The sequence below is a fragment of the Falco rusticolus genome, chromosome Z (assembly GCF_015220075.1).
Source record: "Falco rusticolus isolate bFalRus1 chromosome Z, bFalRus1.pri, whole genome shotgun sequence".
Classification (NCBI taxonomy): Eukaryota; Metazoa; Chordata; class Aves; order Falconiformes; family Falconidae; genus Falco; species Falco rusticolus.
Window position 1 is genome coordinate 68,701,600 of NC_051210.1, and position 27,656 is coordinate 68,729,255.

At 38.5% G+C, this 27,656-nt stretch overlaps 1 protein-coding gene across 13 annotated transcripts in view; it reads right to left on the reverse strand.

Moving 5' to 3' along the window:
• Positions 1-4,588: 4,588 nt before the first annotated feature.
• GHR (growth hormone receptor) overlaps positions 4,589-27,656 on the reverse strand; it is a 125,472-nt gene continuing 102,404 nt past the window's right edge. For 7 of the 13 annotated variants that reach the window (XM_037374260.1, XM_037374259.1, XM_037374265.1 and 4 more), the window contains 8 exons: positions 24,908-25,013; positions 21,162-21,291; positions 18,601-18,761; positions 17,492-17,670; positions 12,601-12,772; positions 10,417-10,507; positions 7,651-7,720; positions 4,589-7,392 (listed from right to left, as the gene is read on the reverse strand). In XM_037374260.1, coding sequence (XP_037230157.1) covers positions 6,430-7,392; positions 7,651-7,720; positions 10,417-10,507; positions 12,601-12,772; positions 17,492-17,670; positions 18,601-18,761; positions 21,162-21,291; positions 24,908-25,013 — 1,872 coding nt within the window. In that variant the 3' untranslated portion in view covers positions 4,589-6,429. The remainder of the gene's footprint in view (positions 7,393-7,650; positions 7,721-10,416; positions 10,508-12,600; positions 12,773-17,491; positions 17,671-18,600; positions 18,762-21,161; positions 21,292-24,907; positions 25,014-27,656) is intronic. The other 6 variants (XM_037374272.1, XM_037374267.1, XM_037374271.1 and 3 more) reach the window with 1 other exon arrangement.

The window sequence follows — 27,656 nt, forward strand, 5'->3', positions numbered from 1 at the left end:
CAATACAGTTATGACAGAGTGTTTAAGTAATATTCAAATCACAGAAATGGATTTGAGCTACATTTTGCTTCTCTGTGGCCTCAGGGCATGGTTTCTATGGTGGTTAAAGCAGTGACTGTGTGTGCAGTTAATAATGATTAGTCAGAAAAAAGAATTTGTACTGTAAAATTACACTTAAACCAGCAGAAGTTCCAAGAGAGAAATACAGCCACTGGTATCTCCTCAAAGTCAACTGGCTATAGAAGCTGGTTAAAATCTCACCAATTCCACTGTCTTGGTGAACTAGGATTTTCTGAATTTGAGCTGAAAAATAGGTAATGAAAAAGTAATATCCTGTAGTGTTTACATCTCTGCCTGCCCCCCAGGTTTGCATTGGGTAATGGCTTTAAACTGAAAGAGGGTAGATTTAGGTATTGAGAAGAAATGCTTTACTGTGAGGGTGGTGAGGCACTGGCACAGTGTGCCTGGAGAGGCTGTGGGTGCCCCATCCCTGGCAGTGTCCAAGGCCAGGCTGGATGGGGTTTGAGCAACCTGGGCTGGTGGAAGGTGTCCCTTGCCCGTGGCAGGGGGTTGGAACTAAATGATCTTTAAGGTCCCCTCCAATCCAAATCATGCTATGAGTCTACAATTGCTCCTTTAATAAAGAATAACAACATGCTTTAAACTTTTTCTCCATTTTCCTCTCCAATTAGGTAATCTGAGTCAAGCACTCGTTTTTATAGAATGTGTGGTAGTAAGTCCCTGAGACAGCACATCTCACTGCAGGAAAAAAGGTTGACTCTGGCTACATGTTGTATAGTTTTAAGTTTCTCTTTGAACCAGAGCATTGTTTCCCATTCTTATAACTGCTGGTCCATACACAGTTATGTATACTAAGCTGTGAATGAGTAGAGTGTTCCCAACATAGACTGCTGTCATGAACTTGAAACATTTCTAAAAACATGGCAAGTCTACATTACGCTCATCTCTTTAATAATCCTATTTTGAAATACAAAACATACCTTTGATAATGCTAATTTTTATTCAGAAAGAATGAACAGCTGTCACATCTGCTTATCTCACCTCCTGTATCATAAGTCAGGGAAAATATTTCAACTCAGGTAGTAAAGAATAGAAGTGTAAGTCATTATATTTGACAAAATTATTTATTATCTTAGTGGAAAAGGGTATAGATGATGCTTTTTCAGTCTCTTTTAACAGCAACTTGAAGCCTTGGAAGTGCACATTGTCTTTGAAGGATAAAAGGGGCTCAAAATTAACTCTTCCAAACTGAGGTGTGCTTCTTAACACTAAGAGGCAGCTAGCACAGCAACTTGAGTCCTCCTTGCTTTTGAGAACCAACATGGTTTCCCATTACAGATATTCATATAGACTAGCCCCTGATAGGAAATATAAGTGTAAAATGTCATTCCAAGGATGGGAACATAGGACCAGTTTATATGCCAAATCTTTAATGCAGTCAAAGTTACTGGATTTACCACCAAAATATTCCTTGCTTACAGCGTTCCATCTGTGATGTCTGTTTCTCTTCACCTTGTACATTTTAGTCATGAATTAAAACTTGGAAATTGCAATTTAATAGGCATTTCTAAAAGAATGAATTCTGTCATTTTTACATTGACTCATGTCTGGCATTGGGACAATATGTAGCATTATTTCTCAATATGAATAAGAGAGAAGATAAAAAATTGCTGATCCAGAGGCTTTTTCTGTAGACCACAGATATATTTCCCCCCACTTCAAAGAAAAGGTGAAAGTAAATAATTTGCTTTACAACCATGTAATATAAGCTTTACTGTGTTTGGCAAGTGCATCATATCAAAACAATAGGTTGCTGTGTTTTGTAGGAAAACAGTGGATTGCCAGTATAAAACATAAAGTCCAGAGACAACTGCCAAGTCCAACATGGATTTATCTTCTAAGTACCCACATGTGAACTATGTGAACTGTACAGACTGCAGCCATTAGGCATGTGATTACTTGAGCTGCGCTGCTGCTGGAGGTGGGAAGGAGCTCAAGCTGGTATTTCACAGTCCCTTTAAGCTGACCACCAGAAGAGGTGATTACATTGTGTCTTTGCAAACACACACCTACCTTGAGCTGTGTATTTCTCCTGTTTCTTGCCTGCATGAGCGAGCTGCATAAGGGAGCTGTTTTCGCCAAGGAGATACTCCTGGGAAGATCACTTCTAGCTCCTGCCTCCTTTGCTCTTGGCCATATGATCCTTTCTTCCTTGGTGCTCATCAAGGACGTTGCTCAATCAGTTTAACTCATTAATCAACAGAATGTAACTTGTGATACTTTGCTTTCGTGATTTTCTCAGGTTGTAGAAGGTTGGATCAGCTCATGGAAGGGCACTGGCAGAGAGCACTGGAACTGGCACAGGGGAGAGCAGTGGGAGCTGGAGTTCACCATACAGCAGTGGTGATCCACTGTCTTCATTAAGTCGCAGATGGAGTGATGCACCTTACTCGTAAGAGAGAAGTAGCAGTACATTTTTTGGTATAGAACAGATTTAACAAAGTTTGATAGTAAATGCAGCAGTGGTTTGAGAAGATTCGATGGCAAGGTACATGTTTACTGCACAGAGGACAGGGTCAGACAAAACCGTCAGGGAGACCCTCCTGTTGAGTCATGACGTTCAGAAAGGACCCCTTTGCATCCTGAACTCCTCCTCAGAGGGGAGTCTAGGTGGGGCTAGATCCAGACATAGTCTTAGACTTGGTCACCAATTTATATCTAAAGGATTATCTATGCACAATCAATCCTTTATATTGCTTAGCTAAGATTTCAGAGTTTAGTCTATTATCCACTTATCAGAGTGAAAAGTCAGAGGTATATTCAGTATTTTTAAGCTTAAGCACCCATTAGAAATTAATCTGACCAGTTTCTCCATAACACTTTTGACGTCATACACTGACCTTTTGGGGTCTCCATTAAGAGTAGCTGTTGTGGTTTTCTAACAGTGGCTACCGTATTATTATAATAATTTAAATTATAAAAATCTATTGTGACAAGGAATCTCTCAGCCTCGAGTAACCTTGAGAGGCTCCCTACTCAAGGGGAGATCCCAGTGTGCAGCCTGCTGCCATGCAGGAGAGCTCAACGGGTCCACGGAGTAAGATAATCAACTCACAGTCATGTTTGCATACTGACAATTTCTTTTGCACTTGGCTTGAGTCAGACCTTGACCAGCACTGGTAAGTGGGCACATGGTTCACAATAGCCCTTGGCTCTTGTGTTCTTACCTGTCTTTGGGACACAGCCCTCATGACCCAGATCCATCCATCACTACCACCACAGGTTATCTCTTCAGCATTGTCATGGAAACAAGGGTCAGGACTGGGGGGGGAGGGCAGGGGAAGGACCACACTGACATTGCTTAAATGTCCAGCTGTGAATCCAACTTTCACTGGGGCTCAGGTAATTTTAGAGCCTTATAAAAGGCAGAAGCCTTCTGGAACTTAGTTCTTCAAGCAGGAGGTATAAGCAAGCATATTTATTCCCCATGATAGTTCATTTGCATTTTCTACAGATTAAATTGTTTCTATAGACAGCATAAACTGTAAGAGAACCAATGCCCCTCTCTGGATTACCTTGTCCAATGGTTCAGCTAAGGTGAAATTCACATCAAGATACCTTAATTTAACAAATATATTTGGTGTCTGAATGTGAGCAAGATGCCCACGCTCCCACTCCAGTCTGAAGACTGCAGAGACCTCATCAGCTCACCTAAAGTAGACACCTTTATCCGGTCAGCTAAGTAGCTCTTTAGACTATTAACTAGAACGATAACTTAGACTTACCTGACACAAAGATGTTTACATTCCTGGAGCTGTTTTCTTCTACTGGGGATCATTTCAACTGCCAAAACATGGGCATTCTACACTCAGGCTTTTAGTTAAGACAATCTACACAAGACCTGTGCTGTTCTGGACCAGCACCTGGAAGCCCAGTTACGTACCTTAAATGGCATTGGACATCTGTGTAAAGGAACTGAATCATACACTGATTGCCTTGGGAGGAAAGGGTTTGCTCTTGTCTATCTAGCTGGATTCCTCCAACAGCTCCCTCCCTATGTCTAGAGAAAAGAGAGTAGTACATTACTAAGTTAAACACTGGGAGCCATTCAAGAGACAGCATTTTCCATAGAGACAGACTATCTGACATTTCTGACATCTCAGAATTCATACACTGCTAGATTTTAACTATCACTACAAGTCACTATCGAGGTTTGTCAGAATATCTGGTTTGTGGATTCAGCTGTAGGTACAGATCTTGAACCACTGCAGCTTGTTTATTTGCAACCACAGGCTATTCCAGCCAAAGGTAAACTGGTCTGCTAAGCTAGTAACACATGAACAGACATTTCTGGGTACAGCATGTCCTATTTCCATCTATAAATTTAGGTCCATGCTTCTACTTTTAACTACAGACATATCAATCAGTGAAAACACTGATCCTATTAGGCATTGCTTGTATTCTAAGAAAAGCTGCATTCAGCTTTATTAAATGAGAAATACTTGATTTCTCCTCATAAACCCTCTATTTTCCATTGAAATAATTATCTGCAATAAAACACGCTGTGTCAGGACAAATCGAAGACAATACATTTATTAAACTTTGAGAAAAACAAACAAAACACTGACATAAGTAAAGTTAAATAGAAACCGAAAGATACATCTTCTGACCAGCGTATAATGGCTTGTGTGACCAGTAAAGTACCAAAATGACATTCTGAGTTTGACTGAGGTATTTTAACTATTTTTGGCAATAGAAACAGAGTAGGAAACTTGTTCCAAACACACATAGGCATTACTTGTATTAGTGTCTACCATCTATGGAATTTTATATGAAACTAAATAATGTAGCTGTTAGAAAAATATAGCAGCAAATGAGCAGAATATCTAATGCACATTTACCATAAAGTACGTGCTAAACTCAAAAATCCCACCCAATAGCTGGGCCCAGTCCTGTAGCCCTTGGTCACAAAGACAGCATTGGTGAGTTCAGTGGGAGACATCATGAGCAAGACCAGCATTCGCTGCACTTCATACACTCCTGTTCAGGTCAGAAAAAAGAAATCAACATCCCTGCCTGCTTTGTAAGAAGAACCCTGCTATGATGAAACCATGGCCTAGGAAGGTAACTTCCGAAGCAGCAATAGTTCATTGCAAAGCTCTGTCAAGTTCTTAATAAATGTAAGAAAAAAGATGGCTTTCCCACCAAGTTTCAGGTTTCTCTCCTCTCCTTCTGAAAGTCTGCCTAACACAGTTGTAGAAGATGCTGTTAGGCTGCAAAAAATAAAAAACACTTTTGAACAATACTGTATCCAATTCTCTAGTTCTACTGAAGTCTTCTAATCCTGTTATATCTTTAAAAATGAACTGCTGGCTAACTCCTGAAGTCCTTATTTTGTTGTTTTAATCAAGACTTTATGTGACACAAACTAATAAATGTAGTGACACTTTTGGTTGTAGGAGGGCTTCAGAAGTTGGTCAAATGTGAAGAGATCATGCTGCTAAGTCACCAGAGGTTATTCCTGTGTTCTCAAAAATTTTCAGTGAAAGTATAGTGGTCAACAACATTTTACTTGTAAAAAAGTATATTAGTAGCATTAACCAGAATCTGATAAAAACCAGAATAATTTGCCCAAATATTTTGTCTATTTTAAAGTTTTCTACAAAACTTTAAATCGAATGTATATTTCTATATTAGTTACCATAAGAAAGTAATAGAATCTGTTACTTTAAGTTTCTACAATATTTCAAAATTTCTCTACAGGTTTCTTTGGAGGTACAAAATGGTTCTGTAAAAATCTATTTTTTCTTTTTGCTGTGAACAAAACTTTTATAAAACAGAAAACTCCTTTTTAACATTGCAGCAATTACTTTCCTTACATGGGTCTTCATAACTGTACTACAGTGTGTAGTTAATAGAAAACATTATACTTTATGACTAAAATATTAAAATAGATTTTATTAATTTATATAAGTCAAAATAGATGTGTTATTTATTCAATCTACTTGTTTTTTCACCTATATGTTCAGTTCCTAATTATTGATATAAAGATCTCTGCCAACAGCACAGTTTTTACTAAGTTTTTAGACTTTAAACCACCTGATTTTTAGCTTTATCAAAATGCATGATTTACTGTACATTAAACATAGTAATTTCAATGTTTACTATCACAAAAATCAACACCCACAAGAACAAGACAGTCACTGCTAGTAAAACACTCTCAAGACAAATTCATAGATAATATTTACAGAACACAATAGGAATATTTTGATGAATATTTTATGTTTCAACATTGCAGACAGAATTATAAGAACCACGAAAAACTTGTAGACTTCATTTTGGTTTCAGCATACAAGCCCGAGTTGACTCTCTGCTGTGAAATACTGCACACATCTAGTCAAAGAAGAGCTACGGCATGATTTTGTTCAGCTGGTCTGTGCTCACATAGCCACAAGACACGTTGAATTCCTTGTCTGGCACAGGCACTGCAGTTGCATTCAGCACAAGGCCTTGTGGAGAATGAACGATATGAATAGACGTATAGTCTGGGACAGGCATCTCTGAGTTTGGGGTTTCTGCTGTTGAAGTTCCAAGATTGACACCGGTAGTGGTAAGGCTCTCTGCGGTGAAGTAAGCATCCTCGTTACAGCTTTGCTCCTGAACATGCGGCTCATACTCTTCATGGGAAGTTACAGCAATACATTTTTTCACATCTGCCTCACAGAAGTAGGCACTGTCCATGGTGAAGTTTTGTCTTGTGCAGCCTTCACATTTTGCTCTCCCCACCTTGGATTTCTGCCCTGGTGAAAGTACAACACTGCCTGCTGGAGTAATATCACTCACTTGCGCATAGAAGTCAGTATTTGTCAATGAATTCTGGTTACTTAGCTGGGTATGGACTGATGGACTAGCTAGGTCAATGCTGCCTGCAAAAGGTGGCCATGGCTGGCTATTTTGGGACTGAGTACTCATATGTGGCCGTTGGGTGTCTGTATTGGCAAGGGTTGGAAGTGACTCATCATTATCTCTTCTATCAAGGCACAAGAGATCCTCTTCTTTTTCAGTTCCCTTTTTGAACTGATCAATATCAGAGATGGCATCACATGTGTCACTTGCACTGAAGTCTGTCTCTGGAATATCTGGTTCACAACAACTGGCCCGTCCAGAATCGTCATCTTTCGCTCCCAAGCAACTGTGTGATTTCAGATGACCTTCACTCAGGAGCCTGTCAGTATCTGAGACTCTGTTCTTTTCATCAGGGTCTTCTATGTCCAACTCAATAAACTCAACCCACAAGTCATCATTGTATAGCTGTGACTTGTAGCTGTCGTGGCTGGCTAAGATGGAGTTCACTTCATCTAGCTTTCCTTTCTATAAAGCAACAGAAAATGAATGTCATAAAGGAAATAATGAAAATGTTTGTGCTTTTTATGATGTTAACTTAAGCAAAGCTGATGTCATAATTGCAAGGGTTTTTTTATTATTTTATGAAAATAATTCTGTGGCAACTCTCCCCGTGTCATAATTTTTCTACAAAATTTTTCTGCCTGGGACAACAATTGTCACCTGCTACTACTACAGTGATTCCCACTGTAGAGTTTAGAGCACCTTTAGAGTTTAGAGTATTACCTTCAAGAGATCTGGGTCGATCCCTTTAATCTTTGGAACAGGCACAGGAGGAAATATGAGCATTTTTATTCTGGAAAAAAAAAAGATGGCTTTTAATTGACAGTAGTCCTTTTTGAGGAAGTCAGAAATAAGAGAGCCTTACATTGCACTTATACTTAATTACTTCAAAACTGAAACATCTGAAGATTCAATTTCAAATAGTCCTAAGGAAAAGAATGATTCTTTTCTGTCATTGCAAATTAAAACCGAAGTTTTCTGCCACCTTCCTTGTTGAAATCATATACATTTATGTGGGAATCCATTTTGGAATCTGGTCTTTGATAATTTAATGCTCTATAGAAACAGAATAAATTCCTAGAGGTCTGTCAATAGTTTCCCTTTTTAAGTAATTTTCAAAGGAATCTGACAGGAGCCTCAGGGTGCAGAGTGACTTTCCCAAATCCTTCTTTCCAGGGGCAGAGTAGTTTTGCATAAGCCAAATAAATTTAAATAGGGGAACAGGAAAAGGGAGTTGGTGAAAAGAGTGAATGACTTTAGAACTAATAAATAAAACAGAAACACAACTGCAAAAATTTAGGCTAGTGTTTTGCCATCTCTATGACACTTCTGTTTTCTGAATTACTAACGTAACAATATGTAATAATGACAGTAATACCTAGTAATAACTCTTGCAGAGGAAGGACTAGTAACTGGCTTATGCATGTACATACTGTGGAAATATGTATTACTCTGATCCTTCATAAAGTGGATTTCTGATTTTTGAGGGGACAAAAAAAGCCCAAACCCAACAAGAAAACCCAATCAGAAGGATGATTTTCCATTAGTAATAATCCAACAATAGCAGGCCATGTCTATCTCCTCTACTTTACCTCCCTGCTTCTTTTGCAAACGGATAAACCGTAGTTCTCAAAAGGAAAATTCAACATTCTCTTTATATGGGGCTATTTGCCCGTTTTAGAAAGTAAGCTGTGGGGATGGTAAATCCAAATCCAAACATTAGTTTTGCTGCATTGTTAGTGACCTTAGTGAGGTCCAGAGAGGATCAGAGGAGACTTAAGAGTGCCAGAGAGAAATTTAGGCACCTTCTGCCAAACTATGGAAGGCCCAAATTCCCCAGCTGCTTTTCTTTTTGGTAGACCCTCAAAGTTCTGCCCAGCAAGCCTCAATGAGAGCTAGAAATCCGGTGATTTTATACTGGGTGGGCTGTCAGGGTACCAGTTTCAGATTTGTACTTACACTTGAATCCACAAATACGCTGTTCTGACAGGATTGGGGACTCTTCTAATGACACAAAGGATTTTATCACTCACTGCCTGGAGAAATCATTCAGGAGAACTACGCTCTGCTCTCTTCTCAGCCTTCCATAATTCAAGCCTGCATCTCTCAAATCTAAGAGTATGGCCTAACCGTACGGCACCTGTCCTAGGAAGCCTGGTTCAGATCTGATGAGATCAAAACTGAGGATGAATTGGTATCTTTTCAGATACAGGGGGAAGCCGAGCCTGGATATTTTGCATTATGGGAAGCCCACGCAGCCTGCTCCTCTGCAGAATACACTGCCACTCCTACCACCGCATGCACCAGTTTGAAGGAAACGGTGCAGGCCCATAGGTCCAGAAAAAACTTTCCAAATGAAGGGTCTTCAGTGGAGAAAAGCCTCCTCCAGCAGCCATGATTAGCATGGGGAATAAGCTCTGATCAGAGACATGCATCAGCCCTACAGGATCTTTTGTGACTGTGCCACTCCTTGCTCAGTGTGCTGACCTTGGTGAGCTCCTGGTCCCACATGAGAGTTGTTCTCGCCCCATTCTGACACATGAAGCTTTTGTCATGCATTGTTATCAGCAGCCTTGCTCTTAACCCTGGGATCGGGATACTATTGCAGGGAGTAGCTTCCTGACATTAAGCTCTGCCAAAGCATAGTGCCACTTGCCTACATTGTTTTTTTAGAGCTGCTCCACCTGCACTATATTGTTTTCATTTCAATGGCTTGTTTTTATGCTGAGGTGTGCAATACGCCTCAGTGTTCATTTTCAAAGTATATATACAAGACCACCGACAACATGCATGGATTTGCACCAACAACATCATGGGATTTGACCATGCTGTTACTTCACAGTCTAGGACAGTATTGGTATGACACCCCAGCTAAATTATTTTGTCAAAACCTATCCCTGAACATCCATATTAGGGGATGAATTCATTTTGAGACCATTTTGTCATTTTTATGTATGTTTCATTTTTATATGTGACACAATTTTATAATTTTTATAAAAGATACAATCCTGTGCTTTGTTTTATTCTATTAATGTTCTTTATAGAAGCTGCACCCTATCCACAGAGACCAAGTATCTACCTATGACTCAAGCTCTTTCCCTTGGCTCTATGAAGAAATAGAGTAATGAAACAGTCTAAGAACAACAACAAATACAGATGTTTGTGTGAAACTTTTGACCAGTATGTGGGTAAAAAGAGTATTTACAAAATTTGAACAGACTAAAAAAACAATCCCCTTCAAAGCCTAAGTAAATTAACTATGTAAATACTACAGAATAAAATTTTCTGCAATTCAAAAGGAAGGAGCTGTCAACATAATCAGATTCCTACCACTGAAGGCCCAGTATGTACATATGCCAGAGTCCTTACAGCTTATGAGAACGGATAACAATTTTCAAAATAATTTCTAGCCCCCCAGATTTGAAACAATTGAAGCACCCTATTTTCTAAGCTACAAGTACATAAAATCTGACAAATAAAACTCTCTACCTTGGTTGTTTAGACAGCAGGATGAAGATCACTGTTACGGCCAGCCCACATGCTCCGAAGATAACAACTAAGAACCATGGAAACTCAATTTCTGAAGCATTAGAACAAAAAGATATTAGCAGGAATCTGCATCTCTGTTGCATTAATTTCATCTTTCTCTTTCACTACCTGAGGATTCCAAAGCGGTAAATACGGACAGTAGAATTTTTAGTTACTTAAATGTGAAAGTTCTCTGTTAAGCAGAAATAAAAATACCCTTTTGGTTTTCATACTGCATTTGTGAGTCCACTGAGACTCCTTGTGAAAACAGATTGAGTTTTTAAATACAAACAAGATCTTAGTATAGATAATATATGTAGCAAAACCAGCCATGAGGAACATACTGCCTATTTGGAACATGCTACCAATAGTCTTGATGGTATATAATGCTGCAGATCATGTTACTGCTTGTTTGCCCAAGCTGAAAGATTATTAATAGCATAGTAAATCATAGATGAACTATTCTTCTCTCACAGAAACTAAAATATGATGGTGTCAAAAAGCATACTACTCTTCTTTCTGAAGGCCAAACTTTAACTACATTGTGAACTATCAACTGAAAAAAAAATACCTCCCTTTTATTTACCTTGCAGGTAGCTACAAAGAATTTAGGTTATTGAGAAATAGCATTTAGTAGGAATGAAGAACAATGCTGCTAAACGAAATGGTTTATCTTTTAAATGCTGGGAATTCCATTATACTTAAGCTGCCACTGTAGTATACAAAGTATAAAGAAATTTATTCTTGTCTTAGGTTCTCCTCATTTGTTCCCAATTTTAAGTTTTCCATGCAAACTTCACTCATTTTTTGGGCCAAGGAATAGTGACAGAAAGCTTTAGAATTCTATACATGAATATAAATATAACACCCTTTCAGGGAAAAGAAAGCAATATAAAATTCAGGTATGAGCTTTAGCCCTGTGTTCACAGCTTAGATTTTGACTGGACAAGTTTTCAAGCATGAGTATACAGTTCTATCTGGATAAGTCTGTGTTAACAGGTCCCTGTTTTAATGGAGAACCAGTAACTCCTTGTCATGTCAGTAAGATCTGTGAATTTCCAGCTGCTTCAAAAAGTTAGAATATTGCATTTGATTTTAACTACTTTAAATGTTTAATACACAGAAAATATAAATTGTAATTCTGTGTTGATATACAAAACAAGAAAGAATAAATTCTCAATCAAATCAGATCACTGCTGCTGTGTGAGATGTATGGACATTGATCAACTTGCAGAATCTGTGCTGTAGTGACTGAAGAAAACTGTGCTTGTAGGGAGATCTTAGATTTTCATGGTATTTTAATTTTGTTCATGTGAAAACCTGGACAACTTAATGCAGCTGGAGTTAATAAAATAAAGCCACGTGTCCAGAACATTAGCTGTTCATGTAAGTTAAGAATGAAAACTTGTAATACAAAGAGTTAAAAAGGGCACTAGCAAGATTTTGAAAGATGAAAGAGTTACGGGGTGGTTTTATTTAAACCTTCACTAATACCCTGGAAAATTAAGTGAAGCAGCTTCATTTTTGCTTTCACAATAATGTGAAGAGCTCGTATTTTGAAGAATTAATTTAGTCAGTAGCTCAGAGCTGAGAATGCTTTAGGAAAAGGCACTGTCTCATTCTTTCCACAGAAAGAAATGTGGTGATCAATGGCTGTTTCCTCTTCTGTCTTTATAGCACTTTACGAACAAGTACAAGCCAGAAGCAAGAATCAGAACACTCACTGTCCATGATAGTATTGGGCAGACCAGAAGAGCATTTTGTTATCATTCTGATAACAGCCAGCAATACAACACTTCAATAAAAATGACAATTCTTTGCTACCAGAGTGCCCATTTTAGACAATGAAGTATGAGATTTAACTGTATTTCAGGCTCTATAAGATGTGCAGGCAGTTACTGTTTTCTTATTCTTAAAGCTATCTGTATTTTTGCTCTCTGATGAGATGTGAAACAGTCTTGCTGAGTTGACTACTGAACTTGTATTTAGAACTTGTACTTTCTCAATCTCACCAAATGATTTTCATGCAGTAGGCTGAATTATCAATCTAGCCACGCATACAATGTCAATGGAAAGGAGAAAATGAACCCCCAACACCACTGAAAAGACAAAAAGCATGGTTATAAAAACACTTCGCTTATTTACCTTCAGCACAATGAACAAATTCAATGCCTGTTTGAGAAAAAGATACATAAAGGACTTCACTGAACTCCCCAAATTTTTCGGAGGTACGTTGTCTTGATCGGACTCGTATCTCATAATCTCTTCCCATCTTCAGAGAGTACAGTGGAACCATTGTCGAGAGCCTGGGTTCTAACTGTAAAGACAGAAGGACTGTGATTTACTTGTTTGAGCTGTACTGGCAGTTTTACACTGCTTCTTGATTTCAGAATTAAACACCTGAAGTAATGTAAATCCTTTGTACTGTTATAACACCACATTACTGACTTCACAATGCCAAAAAGCTTGTTAAAATAACACAGGAGTGTTAAAACTTGTGCAATCAATCTCCCCTACTGAATTAATTTTAAGAAGAAAAAAGATTTAAAGGCCTTCTAACCAGATGCATTGCATCTTACAAATGCACTTATTTGGGGAACACTGCATAGCTCCCAAAATCCTTACCTATATATAAAATGTGATAATGGAGACTCTGTGAGAGCTGGCATCAGATTGCTGGTCTTGAGACTTCTATATTAACTACAACACACTTAGATACTGCCGCACATCAAACAATGTAGGAAGTCACATTGGAGGTCTTAATATGTGAAATCTTTCTCTTCTTCTATTACTCCTCTAGAGTATGTATTTTAGCTCTAACCGCCCGACACAAGTGTAAAAAAAGTAAGGAAAATGAGCACAAAATAGAAATCCATGTGGCAGATATAATTCTACTTCTGTTTCAGAATCAAGGATGACACTGGCAGAACTCATCAAGGGCTAAGAATTAAAACACCTGGAAAACAGCAGCCATTGGGGATTTGAAGGAAGCTTCAACAATACAATCCTATAATCACTGTAGCTGCATAATCTAAACTTGAGACACATTCTGTTAGTAGCTACAATCTGTGGAGTTCTCTGATCCCTGGTGGCTCCAGACTCAAGTGTTCTGAGAACCAACCAGCTGGATTTTGGAGGAGGCACTGATCCCACACAGGCTGCTCTTGTCTGCTAGTGGCTGAGCACAAGATCATGGAGATCAACTGGTCTATACTACAAAGGTTTTTAACATCTCAAGACTATCCAGTTGGAAAGTGTTGGGAAGGGAATAAAATCACACTTATTTCATGCTGTGAAGCCACAAATAGTACACTGAAGATTTACAGGCAGTTGTGTTTCGGTTTGTTGTTGTTGTGGGGCTTTTTTGTTGGGTTTTTTCCCCCTTCTCCTTCTAAGACAATTAGTGGAGATTCTTAGGGATGCTGGACCACACAAAATTTTATGTACTCCAAATAATGGCGGCACTTGGAAAAAGCAGTATGCAGGCTAAATTACAGCCCTGAAAAATACGAGGTAAAATTACTGTAGTTGTGTACCTGAAATTGCAAGAGTTGCTAAAGAACAGATAATGCATTAATGGGCAGGATGTCTCTAGTCCACCAATGAACTAACAAGACACCTGGATGGAGCAAGATTTATAGACTGGGGAAGGTTCAGCATGAACTGAACATATGAATAGCATTTGCCATATGGTTAAATAAGCTAAAAGCCATATGAGAGAGACATGATAAAAGGTAAATAATAATGCATGGCAGCACATAGCAAATTCATTTAAAGTATGGAAAGGGGAGCTTGGAACCAGGCAGCTGCATTGCTGGACTTGAGTCAGTGTACACAGAGTGATGCTTGTGATTGCCATGCTAAAGGAAAGTGTAATAAACTTGCTGTTACACTGAGATGTGTCACTGCGCTGCATGCATGAGCCTGCCCTGTAAGAGGGCTTTAACACAAGACTGTGGAGCAGCTGTTTGTCATGGATCAGCTGGAGCCCCTGGGACACTGAGAGTACCCAGTGGGATGGGGCAACAGAGGCAGAGGCTGGCCCAGGCATGACAGCAACCAAGGCAATGGTTTTCACCAACTTTAACAGAAAAACACTGAAAACTGGGAGATGGGCAGTACCAGGGAAAGGTTCAGATGTACCCTGGGTAGGAGTAGCACAAGGCTGGGCACCCATACAACACACGGAGATACTAGGCTGTATATCCAATGCAGTGCAGAGAGATGAGTTTTGCCCCCTCAAACCAGTACGCCCTGTATCTCAGCCACAGTGCCGTATGAACACAGTGATGGTGTTCAGCTCTGGAGCCCATATTCCATGCTTCCCTGCCCTTCACTGCAGTGTGAAACAGACCTTTTCCAGCAAAATCTCAACAAGATAAAGACAGCCAGCAGAGTCCTCCCTGGTCCAGCCCTTTTCACTGAAGACTGATCTGTGATTGCCAGTTTCATCCCTTATTACATGGATCTGGGCTTGCGTTTTGTTTTTTTGGGTTTTTTTTTTTTTTTTGTTTGTTTGTTTTTTTTTTTTAATAAGTCAAAAGTTCTAAATCTAAAATATGCTAAATAACTAAAGGAAAATTAGACTTCTAAGATTCCCTATCACACCTACATTTTTAGGCACTTCATAGACAGACACTTCACCATGAAGTCATTCTTCACTATTGCTCAGATGATGTGTGTTTCCACACCTTGTTCAGAAAACACAGCAGACTCACAGGGTCTATATAGCTATTGCTAGTTATGACTAGTAAACTAGTCTATGAATAGACATAAGAGGGGACAGAATGTAATGTGCAACACTTCAAGATAAAAGGGTAGAATTTTAGAAAGATACCCAGCAAGCAGCTAATAAATATGACAATATTTTTTCAAACTGTGATAGAGATTACATTTGGCTCTGTCTCGTGAACACCTGCTATATGAAGATGGGGATTTTCTTGTTTTTAGGAAGTTTCTCAGAAAATAAATTTGATCCTCTTATCACTGTAACTTACTGTTATAATAATTTATTAATTAATGTTTTAGTTCTCTTTCAATTCATAATTTATCTATACCCAAGTAGTAAACGGACTGAAAAAAATGAACGCTATACTTGAAAAATCAAACAGGTTCATCCCAAAACGTCTACAAAAATTACAAGTAAGTCTCAGTAAACGGGAGACTTAGTAGAACTGAAGTACTACAAATTAATCCTTTCTATCCGTTTTGTATCAGTTATATGTAAAAGCATATGGCAACGCAGTCAAAAATTATCCATTTTCTAAAAAACTAGTAATAACAATATAACTAGGCATTTATCTCTGTACTGCTTCAACACTCATTACGGAAGATATTTGTAGCAAAGAATGCAAAGAGTTAAATTGTTTCTCCAATGCTGTTATTCAGAGTTCGGTGATTGTCTTAGGCCAGAACAAGTTTTTGTTCAGAAATCTCTTTTTTTGTGCTCTGGTAAGTGACTCAGTGAATTATGTCACGGTTGTGCTCTTAAGCTGAAAGGCACAACAACTTACAATATATACGGCTGCAGTACAACATAATGCAAAGTACTACTTTTCTTGAGGCAATGACAGTATTCAGCCATTCCTTATCTGTTTTCTGAAAGAAGAAACACTGATCTTCTAGCCTTTGCTCTCCTGAGAAGAAATAGTCTCAAGGCATGCTGGAATTACTGATGGTACTGGAGCAAAACCAAAGCTTTATTAGGGTATTTATATGATTGATACCTAAAGGCTTATAAAAAAACATGTGCATTTTCAAAGAGGTTTCCGTATTGCCACCTGCTTTTGTAAATCCCATAAATACCCTGCAGATTTTCAAGTTCTTAAGGGGTATTGATTTACTACCTAAAGTTAACTCATTTCATAGGCTTTAATACAGGCTATACAGTAAGTATAGCGTAAACCAGTATGGAGAGAAATTTAGACAAGCATTAGGAAAAGTTATAGACATTATAGGCCTGTGTGGCTTAGTAGACTTAATAGTAAGGTGTAAGATAAACAGAAAATGCTAACATTGAGAAAGATAAAAGGTGAGAAGGTGTCCAAGGTCTTTCACAGATGAAGGCAGGCAAACCAGTCTGACTATGTTTCAATTGGTAAATTTGCTTTTTGCAAATTTGCCTTTTGTATATTAAAACAAACCAGTAACGTTAATAGTTGCTTTCCTTCTGTCAGTTAACTCAGTTAATAAGAAAGCAAATGAAGGGTTCTGCTTTGAAATGATGTTCCTAATGCACTGAAATGGTGTTCAGGAAATGTTCTCCATATGCAAGTACGTCACAACACACTGGCACTTAGCCTGTCCATTCAGGTAAGTTGGGTACAGCTTCTTGACCATAATAGGAAAACTAACTGCTCAAGAACTTAATTGATTTTCAAAAAGAAAACTTAAAAAGATTTGGGGTATATGTATTTTATGTTTCCAAGGACTATCCATATAGTCACAAATTTACCATTGCTGTCTGGTATGAAATCTGTATGCCTTATCTATGTTGCATTATTTTTACTTCCTTATTGTATTTTAAGTTATAACTCAAAGCTGCTTTTTTTTTTTGTTTGTTTGTTTTGGTTTTGTTTGTTTGGTTTTTTTCAATCTACTGAAATGATAATTATAAATATAGGAACTACAGGTACCCTGAAGAATCTTGGACTGACATGGTGACATTTTCCAAGCAAAATATTCCTGTTCCAACTACTAAAAATACCATGCACTGTTTCAAATAGCTGTGGTTTAGGAGAACAACAGAGAAATATTTTATCCTGGAAAACACTTCTATGGATGTTTGTATACTTTCTGGTCTAACACAAGGATTTCAGGGTTTGTAATTATCATCCTGCATGCCAACTATCTTGACACATTGTTACAATGCTTGCTAGAAAACTTCAGAAGAATATAGGTATGTTGTTGAAGACTTCAGGTATCATCTAATTAGCAATTACAAGCCTGTTGCTTTTCATAGTAGTACAGAAGTGTTAGGGACAGAACAAGCCTGCACTGTACTATGACTATTGTATAATAAATATTTGCTTCATACCTCCTTCCATTTTGTCTCATTAACTTCTTTGTACTGCAATTCATACTCCAGAGTAATCCATCCCTTCTGAACATCTGCTGTTGGTGGTGGATCCCATCTTACCTGGATATCCCCATGGATCCCAGTCTGACTAGTATTTAGCAGAGTCCAGTTAAGGTGGACAGGGGGATCAGGTAGTACTGTTTAAACAGAGTATTTGGAATAAAACAGCCAGTTTTCAATGTGAAATGATCATTCTTACTACACACTGTTAAATGATTTCAAGACTAAAAAAGCACATTAACTACATATTTGCTGATTAAAATCTAAAATGACAAAAGTCACTACGTTTGGTACCAAGAAGGCAGCCTGCCATTCGCAGTAGACATGCTCTGCATGAATCTCACCCAAGTGACTAATAAAGAATATGAAGAATGTATTAACTATTACACTACATTTCCCAATAGCAGTTTTTAAAACACTGAGACACAATTCTCCACCAACATTTAAATATAGAGTTCTTACTAGAAATAAGAACAGTAACTGGAGTAACACAAAAAGGGAAATTAAATATTTAGTAAGTAATATAGAAGTACATTGAAAAACTATGGTATCCGAAAAATTTGTCTAATTTTGCTCAGTTGAAGAAAAGACAGCAGTGGGTATTGTAGTCACTTGCAGGAATAAATTAATTGCATAGATATACACCACTGCTCTTAACAACTGGCAACATCTGCAATGTCCCGGACAGTCATAATTCATACTGTAATAAATACAAATTCTAGTTTAGGAATGCTAAACATCTTGATTCTGTAGATAAGTGTTGATTCAGGTGGTTCCAGAACTTTGCAGAATCAAGATTTTAATGCCATCCTGGGTCACACTGAACAAGTATTTGTAGCATCCATTAGAAAGGTCTCAGAGTGACAGCAAAGGCAAGCTCATCTGCACACTTTTGGGAGACCACTGGTATTCAGAAAGAGAAACCATGTATTTACTTTTGTTTGTATTTCTTAGAAACTAACTTTTCGGAGAGTGAAAATTTAAATACAGTGTTAATATGAAAGCTTATAGCATCACACCTATTGTGACAGAAAAACACAGAGATAAAATGCGTAATGGAAGCATACCTATTTCATCAACGCTGAAACATTTTTCATCAAATACTTCATCTTTATTGGCAAGCTTAACACAATATGGTATCCAAATAGAGGTGTAGGATGTGTTGAAGTAACAGCTATTTTCTCCTGCAGTGATATAATCAGGGCATTCTTTCCAGTCCTCATCATTCCTAGAATGACAACAAAAATGTAATATACGTGAGAGAGGAACTTACAGATCTTACAAAGTACAAATTACAGATGTTACAAGACGCATTATTGATAAGTCATAACTTACATGGAAGTGAGAAAAACATGTCAGTATTGACTGTAATTTACAATGAAACCAAACCACTATGCAAGCAACCTGCATAAATGAATTTAGGTTCTCATGTAGTGTCAGCGGCATTTCTATGCTTTGGATGGTGCTTCAAAAGAACAGTCAGAGAGCACATCTTGCTACGCTGGTAGGTGCTAATGACTGAGGTAAATTTGATATACATTTAAGCAACTGCTATTCAGGCAAATGCAGGAAGATAGCCATCTACATAACGAGGTCTGAAACAGTGAAAGCCAGTCCTTATGGCAGATCAGTCCTGCACCAACTGCACAGTCAAAGACAGGGGAGTGAGTTGCTCTGGGGCACTAATTGGGATGTAAGCACTGGAGCATTTATTGCTCACCCAGGGAAGTGCCCAAGGGTGGATGCTGCAAGAGACTCGGCACAAACCAACCCAGGACTGCAGGATGTGACAAAGCGAACAGAAATACAGTGCTCTAAGTAAGGAAGGTCTACATTCCTTGGGAAACAGAACTTCTAAAACACAGGCTTGGAACTACTGGCGAGAACCCTTTTTGTTCAAAAATTCATAATGTTCTCTGTACATAAAAGAACGGCAGCAGGAAACACCACATTCATTTAATCTCTTACAAAAAGACAAACCAGCGGAGTTATAAAAAGTGCCATGAACCCTCAGACTGAGAAACACTGCTACTTGTCATTTCAATGTGTCCAAGCTGAAACTACTCACCAGGTTCAAAACTAAACAAGTCTTCAATTAAAGTAAAGTGGCAATGACCAAATTGTCAGAAACAGTCTACAGGAAAAGTGACAGACATTTATTCAGTATTTCTGAAGTCACTTTAGAAAAAAAATGATCTCATAGTGAACATGTCTGCTGTTGCTGTTCTTTGATACTATCTCTCAGCCCAAACAGGGATCTTTTAAAAAATTACTGTTGTGGTCTGTTAAAAATATATCATAAGTGCCTTTTCTTACCAAGAGCCAATGAAGCTGTACAGAAGGAGGATTAAGCTAAATCAATTATGCCAAGTGCAGCCTTCAATACTGGAGTGGGTGCTTAAGAAGTAAAAAGGCAGATGCTACATAAATTAAGAAGTATTTCTTCCAATAAGCACTGGTTTTGTGCTTAGCTGGTGAGACCAGACACTTTTTCTAAAGGAAGTGCTGTAGCTCTGCCAGAGTTAGGACTAGATACTGACAGTTAAGACACTATGGCTTGTGTTAAGTAGGAGACTGGGTTAAATGATAAATAAGAGTTCAGTTCTGAGCCTTAAATATGCTTGCATATTGAAATGAAACAGAAATATTTTTAATGTGGATGTTGAACTCACATCTTTTACTGAGGTATTCTAATTTCCAGGACAAAGACTTAATATGTGGTTGGCTCAACCTGCGTGGTACTGCTTTATCATAGTTTAATTAATTTCTAAAGTTTGTACCCCACGGTACATGCCACTGACAACTGTTACCTAAATATTTAAACTTAAACAGTGGTTTTAACTTGGATCCCTGTATTTCTGAGAGGTCTCAGAAGAGTAAGCAAGCCAGCCTTGCCACTAGGCTTAAGTTTTCTAAGCAACTGTACCATCACAAGTAGAAAGTGTCTGTAGATTCCAAAAAGGTTGAAAACCAATATATTAAAGTGCATAGGAACTCACACCCTCTTATTCCTGTGAACAAAAGGCCTATTTTCCTTGATAGCCTGGTAATCTCTATGACCTCTTTCAGGCTAATCATTGTAACAAACTGAAAATTACAAAAGCTTAAGTGGAATGTGAATCAGGATTTATCAAGGCTCAATGAAATGAAATCCCCAGTCTCAGAGTCGCCTTTTCACCTGGATGTGCACATTCAATCTAGCAACTGATCAATGGGAGCTTTATAAAATTTTAATACAAATTTGAAATGGGCTTGTATCCAAACTCCACATATGAGCATAGGTATAAGGAATCTCACAGTTGCAAGTTAGGTTGGTAAGGGATAAACTTAAGTTCCCTGTTAAAAACTCATTTTCCAAGCCATACAGTTTTCAGTTTTGGAATCTGCAACCTGGACCTATATTTATTAAGAAGGTGTTCTTAAATATCTGCCAAGTAATGCTTGTTGCTGCAGATTGCCTAATAATGAACAAGAAATTTTGACACTGAAAAATATGCACTTAAACCACAGTTTTATGCCCTTAAAACCAGTGTGGCTCATACCATAACAAAAAAATTAACAGCAATGAGCTAACAGGCACAGCATTCTCTGTCTTTTCCTCTTTCTTTTGTTCTTTCTGTATTATTACCTTTTCATGTACAATAGCTGTATTGTTCCTGGAGCAGTGAGGTTATAAAAATTTCCATCAGTCCAATAACATGAAAATGTCTCCAGTTCAGGTGATCTGCACGTGCTGATTTGTGGCCACCGCAAAAGGTCTGTCAGGAAAAATGGCAGGGGACAGAGTGGGACGCATTAAACAAATCCATAAACCAGATTAACATGCTGTTAAAATGAAATCCAGCATTTTCTAATTCCTTATGTACAATGAGGCAACATTTAAATTCTTTTTATGTGCATATATGCAGATGACTATATCTGTAGGAAGCCAAATTTGAAAAATGGGTCAAGCTGTCTTTTGTGCAGTGTAGAAGTGTTAGTATCACAGCCTGACACACAGCGTGGGCATCTGCCAACCCTGCAGCCTGTAGCTGAATAGAACAGAATAGACTATTTCAGTTGGAACTGACCTACAATGAGCATCTAGTCCAACTACCTGACCACATCAGGACTGACCAAAGGTTAAAGCATGCTGCTAAGGGCATTGTCCAAATGTCCCTTTAAAGACTGACAGGCTTGGGGCGTCCATCAACCACCTCTAGGAAGCCTGTTCCACCCTCTCGGTGAAGAAGTGCTTCCTGACGTGCAGTCTGAGCCTCCCCTGGCGCAGCTTTGAACCCTTCCCGCGTGTCCGTCAGCGGATCCCAGGCAGAAGGGATCAGCACCTCCCTCCCCACGCCCCCTCCCCAGGAAGCTGCAGAGAGCAGCGAGGTCGCCCCTCAGCCCCCTTTGCTCCAAACCAGACGAGCCCAGAGCCTCAGCCGCCCCGCGCAGGCCATGCCTTCCCGCCCTCCCACCAGCGCTGTTGCCCTCCTCTGGGCGCCTTCGAGGACCTTCACACCCTTCTGAAATGGCGGGGCCCAGCACCGCGCACAGCACGCGGGGTGAGGCCGCACCGGCGCTGGATGCGGTGGGATAATCACCTCTTTTGACCATCTGGTTATTCTTTATTTGATTAGTTCAGCACATATATACCCAAATTAGCCCAGCACTTGCCAAGTGTGGTGCTGCAGAACTTGGTACGATGCTAACCACAGCTTAGTATTCATCCAGCTGCAATGCGTGTACTCATCAGAGCAGCTATCTTGAAGTGAGTTCAGGTTTGTGTGTATGACTTCATGTAGATACAACATTACTCTGAGAAAGAGAAGGACCATTCAAAGCATGTGCCTGTTGCCACATACCACTTCTATATTCATAATTTCTGTTCTTTGACAAAACCAAAACAATGTAGGGCCATGAAATGACTGCTACAATTGGTCATCCTCATCAACCCTTATGAGAAAAATAAAAAACAAAAGTTGCAGGCATGACTCCTTGATTTCAAAGTACGTACTTAACTTTTTCCTAATTTTTAAGGGTCTAATGCCAATACTTCCTATTTGGCCTGGAAAGCTTTCTATGGGAGACCACAAGCACATGGAAGTGTCTATCTCTCTTCACTGACTACCTGGGAAATGTGATCATTTATTTAAGAAAATGTCTCCATAATGCAATTAAAATGCAGGTATTAGTCCAGTGTTTATGACTGGCGAATTGATCCCTGGCCAGAGAATGACACGATGCTACCAGACTCTGCATGAGAACTTCTTTGCAAATATTTCTGCACTATCACAACTGTGAATATGCAAATTTCAGAGTAGACATAAGGAAGAGATTTTTTACAATGAGGGTGGTGAAACACTAGAACAGATTGCCCAGAGAGGTGATAGGTGCTCCATCCCTGGAAACCTTGAAGGTCAGGCTGGATGGGGCTCTGAGCAACCTGATCTAGTGTAAGATGTCCCTGCTCTTTGCAGGGGGTTTAGACTACATGACTTTGAAAAGTCCCATCCAACCCAAACCATTCCACGGTTCTATGGTAATATTTGGTACAAAACATTTACACTTAAAGTCAGAAAGAGTATTAAGGTACAGACATACAAACACACACACCAGGTGCTTCCTCCTGCACATGAGGATTTTGCAGCTTTCCTGCATGTTGATTCCTTTATTTATAGCTCAGGCACAGCCACTCCATGCCACAGCAATTTGTATTTCTTGGGCTTAATGGTTCAAATTGTGTGCTTTGTATTACACGCTGCCACGCATCCACATCAGGCAGTAACTAATATGTGAGTATTACGCATTTCTGTTTTGCTCATCCCGTATCACTGCCTCATTTCACACTTGGACATTGAGCAAGACCTGAATACATGTATGTAAATAAGAGATTTTGTAATTTGGGTGGCTTACCCCCCGGCCCAATTTAGAATTTTTCTGGCCAACCTAAAATAACTGATGTTTGATGGGAAAGAGTTAAACAGGAAGGTTTCTTTCTTAGCCAGCATGTTTCATTTCACTGAACTTTAAATGTGTTTATTTTTTAAATTGGAACAAATTTTGAAATTAAGTGTTGCAGCAAAAAGGAAAAAAAAATCACACTGTTCTTTTTCAGAAAATTTTGAAACAAACCATTTTGACTATTGTGCCTGATTTTTTTTGGTATGATACACAGTATTTGACAGCTTTGGCTTAAACCCCAAAATGCTTTTGATTGATTTGAGCTTTTACATGTTTTCACAGCATACTTCGAAAAATTTTCACATCATAGAAATCTTCATTAAAACCAGCAGATGGTTGTGAAATTGCAAACTGTCGTAACACAGATCCAAAATAAAACAGAAGATTCAAGAACAGTATAATTTGTTAGATGTATGAATGTTCCAGATCTAAAACTTGAACTTTCTTTCCTATTTAATTGAAAAATCAAATAATTGTTTAAAAGCAAAACAAAAATAAATGAAATTTTGTGCCTTGACTTCAAAGACATAAGTAAAATTGCCTTGATTGCATAATACCTATAATCAACAAGATGTAAGTCTCTCTCTTCTTCTATAAACAGATGGTGTGCAAGGAAGTACATGTTACGGCGTTTCCTGTTTCTACCCTCAGATACATGCATCAAGACAAATATAGCTATTTTTACTGAAACAGGTTAAAAATTTGAGAAAATGATATACTGGAAAACCGTCCTAAATTAGAGTATTTCTGTTGATGCCTGTGCCATGTTTTTTTATAGCTAGAACATACAATATTTAAAGCCCATGCAAACCATGTCCTCATATACAGAGGTAAATAAAGTCACACTGTCACTTCTTAACATGATGAAATGAACTGAATGGAATCAAACTTCACTTGCATTTTGAGAGGTCCAGCAGGATCTTAGATATAGGCTCTACGATGTCTTAATAATGAATTCTGTTAATTTCACCAGCTTTATATACAAGTTAAATTAAAGACTGTAAGACATACAAACTTTTCAGGGAAAATGGATCATAACAAAAGCCAGAAGTGGTATCAGGTACAATGGAGAGGATTACTGATACACACAGAATACAGCTTAAGACTTGGCCCCTTACACCGTCACTTCAGAGGAATGTATCCCTAAGGTCCCACTTACTTTTCCACTTCTGATGACAGGACTCTTTGTCTCACAGGTGCTCCTTCAACAGCCACAAGAATTTTTGAGCAGGGAACAGTTTTGTTTGAGACTCTTATACTGTTGGTTTATGAGTTTATACATATATATATATATATATATTTATATATAGTGACCAGTTCAATTTGTAAGAAAAATTATCTTCTGATTGATTGTTTCCAGTTTCTATGTCAATTTCCAGCCTTCAAAACTGCAGGCTTTTGTGACTGACTGGAGGAAACTGTCATACTGACCTGTACAACCCTTGGCACTCTTGGGGTAGACCTGAATTCCTTGTTTCCCACACAAGTCAATTATCAATGTTGTACAGCCTGTGTGAGCTCCATCTCCTGAACAAACCTTAACAGAATGTGATAAATGAACACAATAGCTCAGCTGAATGCATTTAGGCATAAAGGCAGCAGGGTACTGAAAGAAAGGCTGTCAAACTGAGATTTTAAATAGACTAGAAAAGCAAAACAAAACATGGATACACACTTGCTCTTTCCCTACCCAATCCAGCAAGTTCTAGACGAACTGTCATGAATAAACCCACTTGCTTCATTCAAGATAATGCCTTGGCTGAATATGCAGATTCAGCAGTAGAAAACATGGAAAAACCTGCTAAATCTGTGGCTTCCACTGTGAATACTAGGAAAGTTTAGTAGAAAAGTTCCTAATCTTGCCCCTGGATTTAGCTAAACGTAAATGTTCAGCTGCCAAAACTGTGCTGCAAAAGAGTAAAATCTTCTTGCATTCTGCTCACATTATGCTATAACCACAGATTAGCCATGGTCCAAACTTTGGCTCAGCCAGAAGAAACTGTGCCAAAACAGTAGCTAAAACAATTCTGCAGTTTACAGAAAGAATCATGAATGCAGATGTGCCATCTCTTCTGCTTATATTTGTTTGTGGGTCACTAGCCTACAGTTTTCCATTTAGCATAGTTTCAATATTATATATTCTTTAATTTTTTTAAAAGAGAACACAGTATTGTAACTGCAGTTTACTGGAAGTTATATAGAGATGGACTTCAAAGCAAAAAAATACTAAAATCTAGAGGTAGCAGAAAACCAATTCCTTCAGAGATTAGGTCCTCTCATGTTTTTGTTGTTTGTTTTTTTTTTCTTAAAAGTCCCTCTAATAAAATTTAATTTTAAAGCGAGCTAGCCTTAGAGTGTGGAAGAGCAAGGAGCTGAAGTTTATAACTGAGGTGTAACAAAATAGGTTATCACTGTCTTGGGGAAAGTCCTGCTGCCACCAGAGCTCTAGTACTTCTGTGGGAACAATGGTGGAGCAGTACACAAGTTGTACAGAAATGTCTCTTACTGGTATGGGACTTAGGTAGGTGAAATAATAATGAGGATATGAATGATCAAAAAATCCCAAGCTAACTAAACAGAAAATGAAAAAGAGGGTATATTTTTGCTGAACAAAAGGAATTATTTCTGATTCTGGTAATTTTAGAAGGTTTATGTAGAATTATCAGTTATCAGAACTTACGATACCTACCAAACCTAGAGCAAACAAAGTTACAGAAGAGTAACATGTCCCCCTATGCAAATCAATGATAGAAGAAACCTTACGCAACAGTATATCTTAATATAATCCATTCTCAAAGCATACACAATGCGTCATTGCTAGAACTTCATAGAAAAAGATGGAAACGTAAACAGGGGCATTAACTACATTTAAAATTAGAAACAGTTACGAAGATCTGCTGTGTTATTTAGTGTAGCTCAGATTTGTGCACTGAAAGTGAATGCTCTGTCAATTAGGATCTGCTCCCAGATCCACCAACCTCAAAAACTATCGGGCAATTTATTTTAATAAGGGCAGGTTGATTCCGCTGGTACCAGGAAATTCTCATTTGTCCAAATTGCACAGCAAATGAACAATATTTGCTGCCAATGGATGACATTTTAAACAGGTACAGCCTAGTACTAATAAATTGTCAGACATCACATATATGGAGAGTGGGATGCAGCAAGCCGAGACAACAGCCAGGTCACTTCCTCATCAGTCTGCTTGTTAGTCTGACTGAGCTTTTGCTCTAGGTACAACCTGTCCATGAAGGGCCAAGAGTAAAGCTCTGGAACAACTTTTTTGGGAAAAGAAGATAATTTCATATCAGTAATAAATGAAAATGCTTCTACATGAAGTACTCAACAGAACGAAAGCAAAGTTTAAAAACTCTAAGATGCTATATTGCAGGGAAAACTGATGGGAAATGCTTCAGTATATATATTCAGTATATATATTCAGTAAATATATATATTTTCAGTATAAGAATATTTTGGGGCAAGTCTATATATTGTAATAGTTCTTGATAAATAACAATGTTTTGCTGAGGAGTATGAAAGAAGAATTTATGTTCACCTCTGCATTGAAAAATATTTTGGTGATGCTACTTCAAGCAATAATATGTAGGCATCACTGCATAACAGATGTGAGGTGTGCACAAGGGTTTTGGGGAATGCCAGAAGGATTTTTTAGCAAGTTTGCAATGCAATCAATGAACAAACCCCCAAAAACAACAGCAAAAATACCCTGGAGCTTGGTAACCGAATGAAGAGGCAACGGATCTTCTCTTTCAGGTTGTTCTCTTTCAGAAAAAACTTCTCCCTTTTTCTGTCAAGCGAGATTAGTGTAATTAAAAGCCTTGCAGAAGCAGAGCTTTTCCACAGCATCAAAGTCCAGTGACTGTGCTGGTTTCCCACACTGTCCGCACTACTGAGCACCCACAGAACAGAAACTGATGTGGCTCTACTGACGTGACATCCATAAGGGTACACACAAAAAGTAAGCAAAAAAAGCTCTGGACTGGGGGAAAAACGATCACGCAGTATTACTCAGTACTACTGCCCAGCAGACAGTACATGGATGAGCAAGAATGTGGACATGTGCCATGCTCCATGGCCTTTGGCATGGGCTTTCCAAATCATGCCCTCCCACCCGCAGTGGTGGAATCACACGGTTCCTGCTACAGGCAAGCCTCATCAG